Below are 6,197 nucleotides of genomic sequence, written 5' to 3' on the forward strand. Positions count from 1 at the left end.
TGCAAATCATTTGCTTTGGTATTTCTGGGAAGAAATCTCATCCAGTGAACTCATTGGGGACAAACATTTTTGAATTGTCTGTTCTCCCCTGCTCCAAATCCATGGGCTTCATAGACAGAGACTTTTCATCTAATGAATATGGGAGAAATATTTACTCATTTAATACTAGGTCTTCAAGAATATGGGAGAAAAAATGTTGAAGTAGTGAGGTAATAATTCTGAATACTTATTTTTTAAGTACAAAGAACACTTTATAAAATGGAATCTGCTGGTCTTTTTAGTTTAGACACAACCACAGACATCATTAGTGCCAACTTATTTCACAATTTTCCTAGCGATCTTTTGAAAACTCTATTACTCTCATTTAGAAGAATTAGAATTGACTTGCATAGGAAAATTATATGTTTTAAGTTTCAGTCTGTCTAGGATTATTCTAGATATTCCAACTGTCAGAAGGGTTCTGTCCAGAAAGTTTTTGGAATACTGCTGATATACAAGAGAAGAAAGCAGCCTCTTAAAGAATCATTCATTTGCTACAATGCAATTGTAGCCAACAATATAATGGAAAGAGTCTGTAAGGAGCCTATACTAAGCAACTGAGTGGTGACATTGCTTGGCAATGTACAAATCATTACATTACACAGAGTTCTTCCTCTCTAGGGCAAAACAAAAGCCTTTAAAAATTCCAGTTTTTAGAAAAAACAAGTATTAATGAAGGCTTGGACAGAGAGGCTGCTGCGATGATCTGGGCCAGATGGGACAAAAACTGTCTCAGTATCCCGTGGCTGAAGAACAAACTGGCAATTCTGTCATAATTTGCACCGAGGGGCCTTATCTTCTTTCTTTGTTCCTCCCTGTAATACTTATTAAATGTTTCCTTATAAAAAGTTAGTTAAATAGTCAAATATGTGACAATGTCAAATATGTGCACCAAAAGTACAAATATTGAGATAAATCTAGGAAGCCAGTCTCCTTTCTGTTCATGGAAATTATTATTATTATTATTGTTATTATTATTTTTTTTTTACTGAATAGTAAACATATAATGAAAGGTATCCTTCAGGCAACCTACTGTTTCCTAATACCAAATGCAAGGTGGGTTTGCAAACATTAACAACAAAAATACACTGTAAGATAGTGTTTTGTCTCTATCAGAATGACTAGTTTATCTTTTAGTTTAGGAACGTCAGCCAGTCACAGTTTGATCTGCCAAACACAAAAACTTAGATTTTTCTTGTTTCCTGTCTAGTCACAAGTGCCAAGTTAAGATCACGATTGGAAAGAAATTTGTAGCTGTGCTCCACTAAGAACCTGGTTTTACTTTAGGTTAGCAGTAAGGCGCAATCTACTGAAAATGCTTCCCAAGTCAAAACCTCAAACACTGTTTAAATTCCTCCAAACACTGAAGACAGTCTATACGTAGCTCTATAATTCTATTCCTGTCTCTGATATATTAAGTATATATTGATGGAGTTATTTATAAAAATGACTGGGTAAGGCTTTTGCCTTTTTCTAACTACCTGAAAAGCCAAAATGGATTGAATGTTCACCTCCGCTGGAAACAATCTATCAATGTGACAGGGGATCAATGTTCTTGCTTGAAGTAAATGAATACCTACACGCCTAATCTGTACCCCTCTCCCTCCTATGTTTGGTGGTTCTGCTAACTGCATTTTTGGATCCCCAGTGCTATTGGCAATCACTAGTATTCAACAAAACAGGAAACATTCACAATGATTAGGATCTATTGTATTGCTTGGAAAATCAAATTCCAGGAGTATTTTATACTTGGTGAACACAGCTGAAACAGGATTGCTACAAACACTGCCACAGGATGCCTTTTATTGTGAGCTATTCCTCTTTGGAATTTAATAAATATTCATTGATGAAGAGCGGTATAATTGATTCAACCACTTTCATTTTTTATCAGCTCTGCAGGATACCATAGCCCTCACAGAAAACCTCTGGGACTTACCAAAGGTTGACAGTAAGAAGCTTTTGAGAGGATCCTGGAGAAGGGAGTGAGGAGAAAAAAGCAAGTTAATATCTATTATCATAAGCCACTTACTAAGTCTTGTTGGAAGTTAAATACAACCATGGGTTTCAACAATGTGAGGTCTATCCATTATATGATAAGCTATGAAAAGGCCCAATATATTTTAAAATGAAATGGTTTCAAATCAAGGAGCTTAGTGGTGTTTATCAAGGTAGCAATCATTTAGTATGTCAGATCATGTGCTTTTTCTGTATTATTTACATTTGAACCCATATACTAATTTGTTTTCAACCTGTCAAATAATATGGATTTCCTAGAACATGATGAGGGGAATAATGACTTCAATTTTTCACTTCAATTTCATTTTTTTTTTGTCCATTTAGAACGTTTTACCTATGGAACTATCATTTCAAAAATCTATCTTTTAAGCTTCTCTAGTGGTTTCAACTTAATTATATTTACTATGTGAACTGCAAATTTATGTGACATTAAATTTCATTTCTTTAGAGATTACTGTTTTCTATGCCACAGCCATGTAACAGCACCAATAGAAATAATTGACATCAAAAGGATGCATCTTTGTTTCTGGGTGAAATTAGGAATCATTAAAAGAACTTCAGTTTCCTTAAGGCAATCCTTCATACTATCCTCTTCCTTTTCACCTTAGGTTTCAAATTGTTGTGCATTTGTACTGTCTTTCCTAGACATTTAAACTGATGGATGAGTGCAAGATCTATAAGCAATCCACCCAATTTAATTTCATACCTGGGGCAATAAACATTTTCCATCCACCTGTTTTTTCCTATGTGGATGGTCAGGCCAAACTCTTTTGAGAATACTGAATTTCCTTTAAGAAGGTATGTATTGTTGCAGGGCTTGATGCAACCAGCACAATGTCATCTGAAAAGAGCATTTGGAGGTCTCTTCATACCTTTCAAGTCTTAACTTTATACCTTCTCACACACTCTGTGATCCACTGACCCTTCCCTCCTTGCTATTCTTCAAACAAAACAACTCCATCTCCTTGCTCCAGCCATTTTCACTGCCTGTCCCCTATGCAAGGAATATTCTCCTTCCTCTTTTCTGCCTCCTGATTTCTCTAGCTTTCTCCAAATCCCAATTAAAAATCTCACCTTCTGCAGGAAGCCTTTCTAAATCTCTTTTAATTCTAGTGTCTTCTGTTTGTTGATTATTTCCAATTTATTCTGTATATAACTTACTGTTACGTGTTGTCTCCTTCATTAGATTGTGAGCTAGTTGCAAGCATGGATTGTTTCTATATTTCCAGAGCTTAGTGTAGTGCCATTAAAAATGATGATAAAAATGTTTGTTGATTGACCACAAGGAATCTTTTTTTTCAAGTGTACTGGATTTCCTCTAGGATTGAATCTATTAGGCATTAAGAATGTGCCAAGTACTTAGAAAAACTCATATAGTCTTTGCTTTCAAAGAGTCTACACTCAAATTTAAGGAGGTAGGACATAAATAAAAAGTTCAGGGTGGATGAAAAACCTTGAAGTCCCAAGTATGCAGCAAGTCAGATGGCAAGGTCCAGGGGCCTTACGTTATACCAGTAGAATAGGGACAATATTGGGTGTCTACTTAGCAGGAGCACTGGGTAGTGATTAAGACCTGGTGGTTTTCACTAAGAAAAACAGATTTGGCAATTCCCATCTCTTCCAAGCCAAGTAAGGATTCAAGAAATCCTAGTTAGAAGACATGACAAAAGAAAGAAGGCAAGTAGGGAAAGTAACCCTGGTGATTTGGTTAACAATACCTCTTTTTCCTTATCTAATAATTATGACCAGAGAGTCAGTGAACAAAGTTATTTCTGTAGTCATATATTTCAAGGGATTTTGGATAGTTTTGATGAGTGGATGGGAGACATTGGAAGAAAACTTTCAAGGAAACTTTTTATTCTACTGAATCAAATGATTTTTTTATAATCAATAAACAATAAACACAGTAGGATCTTGTATTCTCAACTTCTTTCAGTCAGTTGTGAAATGGCAAAGATGTCTGTTTTATAGAGTGTCACTCTGAAAGTTGATAACACTAATAATAACTTTATTGAGGATGCCCTTGATGTATGTTAATGATTCTCAGGAAAATTTGGGGTAGGTGAAAAAGTAAGCATATAGTATGGTATTTGCTCCCACCCTCCCTCTCTCTCTGTCTCTGTTTCTCTCTCCCTCCCCTTCCCTCCCTCCTTTTCTCTCTTCTTCCCCCTCCTTCCTTCTCCCTCTCCCTCTCCCTTTCCTTCTCCCTCCTCCTTCCTTAGATTTCCTACCACTTTTTCCTCTCTTTCAGATACTTTGTAAATTGATGCCTTACAGGCCAAGATTTTCTCTCACAACCATGATGCCAACAGCATGATTCTCCACTTGGTCTAATCTATTTTCTATCTTTGTTCCTTTTTAGTGCCATTTATACATCTTCTCTAAGTCCATTTGGGCCAAGTGATGTGACTCATCCCTTTTGATGACGAAGACAAGGGTGAATGGTGAAATTCTCAAGGTAGGCCAAGAAAAGGAGCTGTTTGGGATGCTTTTGGTAGAGGAAGAAGACCCACAAAATTAGAGCCAATATACAAACAAAAGTCTCTATCACTATTACATCCTGCTTCTATACCATGCCTGTAATTTGTTGACCAAATTTGACTTAATGTTGATTCATCTATTTCCTCTTTTTATTCAAGTGTTTGTAATATATGGATCATAACTGTTCCTTTTCTGCTTCCAATGATCTTTACTCAACTTCTCCATAAAAGGTTTTACTTCCTCTGGTCCTTCAGAGTCTACATATAAATTTGTCTCCTTAACATACAGAACTTCTTTAGTTCACTTGTTCCCTTTTTACTACACTGATCTTTCTGAATATGGTATGATGTTCCAGAGAGACATTTCCAGCCACTGGTCGTCTGGTTCTTCTCACCAAATTATCAGGGATAACACTGAGAAGAAATCAGCTATCTTCTGTTAGGATCTCTAGCTCATCTTGCTAATTACTCACAGTAGAATGATGAATTTTGAGTAATAGGACAAAGGTTCAAACTCCAGTTCTTTTATTTCCTTCTTGTATGACTTTGGGCAAGTAACTTAAACACTACGGGCTCCAATTTCCTCATATATAACATAACGAGTCTGGACTAAATAGCCTATAATTATTTCCCCAGTACTAAACCTATGGTCCTAAAATATTTGATCCCTCAGATTTTGTTTGTTTGTTAAGATTTTGCCTGATGTGGACTTTGTAACTATTTACTGGTCCTCCTATGTTGTAGCTACTTTTTGTTATATCCAGTTTGATAGAAATTAGCAGCAAATTTTCTCCCTTTTCCTTTCTTTTCATTTTAAAACCCTTTTCATTAAGTTGCAATTCATTTGTACTCCAACTTCAGAATTTGTCCTTGATTAGATTCCTTGTGGTTACATCCTCCCACTTACTGGAATGCCTGTGAAGGTAACTGGTGGAGACTGCCAAGAAATGCTAAAGCTGCTGCCATTCGGAGAGAACTTTGTGGATCCTGGAATGTTCACCGGGGGAGTAGCCTGTCAAGAACAAAAACAGAGAAAGTTACAAAGGAAAAGTCTTCTTCACAGAGAAAAGCTGTCACTACCAATTTAGAGCTTCAGAGATGAAGTCAGAACTATATTAATATCTTAAACTAATTATCTGCCAGGGAGGGGGTAAACATAGCAAAAGGGAGTAGGTGCAAAGAATTCTTTTTCCATGCCTACATAACAGCTCTAGGGGATAAAAGGAGACATTGTTCAATTGTCGGTTTCTAAAAAGAACAAAAAAAAGGGTACCTGGTAAAAATTTCAGAATTTTCTGTCTAGACTATAACCATGAAAAAAGAAAAAAGCAAAGATGTTAAAATTTCCACTTTAAACAAGCACAAATAATTTGTGTCAGGTTATATTATTCTTTCTCCCCAAACAATAAAAAAAATATAGGGAAGGAAGTTGATTGTTACAGAGGATTTAATGATCAACTTTGAACTACTGTTCTTTCAGAAAGCACTATAATTAGGTAAGGCAAAACAATGGGCTGAATAAGAAAGAGTTAATTGAAAGGAGAGACTGAACCACCCCCTCAAGTTTCTACCTTCAGATTTCATAAATACCAAGATTCCTCTCAGCCAAAGGGGCCCTTCCTAGGAGGCTTGGCTTACTGCCCATTTTAAAGACTTATCTGT

At 36.1% G+C, this 6,197-nt stretch overlaps 1 protein-coding gene across 1 annotated transcript in view; it reads right to left on the minus strand.

Annotated features, from left to right (window-relative positions):
* ZNF704 (zinc finger protein 704) overlaps positions 1–6,197 on the minus strand; it is a 306,810-nt gene that overhangs the window by 18,806 nt on the left and 281,807 nt on the right. Inside the window, exon 7 of the mRNA XM_074278958.1 lies at positions 5,443–5,547. Coding sequence (XP_074135059.1) covers positions 5,443–5,547 — 105 coding nt within the window. The remainder of the gene's footprint in view (positions 1–5,442; positions 5,548–6,197) is intronic.

The sequence above is a fragment of the Sminthopsis crassicaudata genome, chromosome 1 (genome assembly GCF_048593235.1).
Source record: "Sminthopsis crassicaudata isolate SCR6 chromosome 1, ASM4859323v1, whole genome shotgun sequence".
NCBI classification, from domain to species: Eukaryota; Metazoa; Chordata; class Mammalia; order Dasyuromorphia; family Dasyuridae; genus Sminthopsis; species Sminthopsis crassicaudata.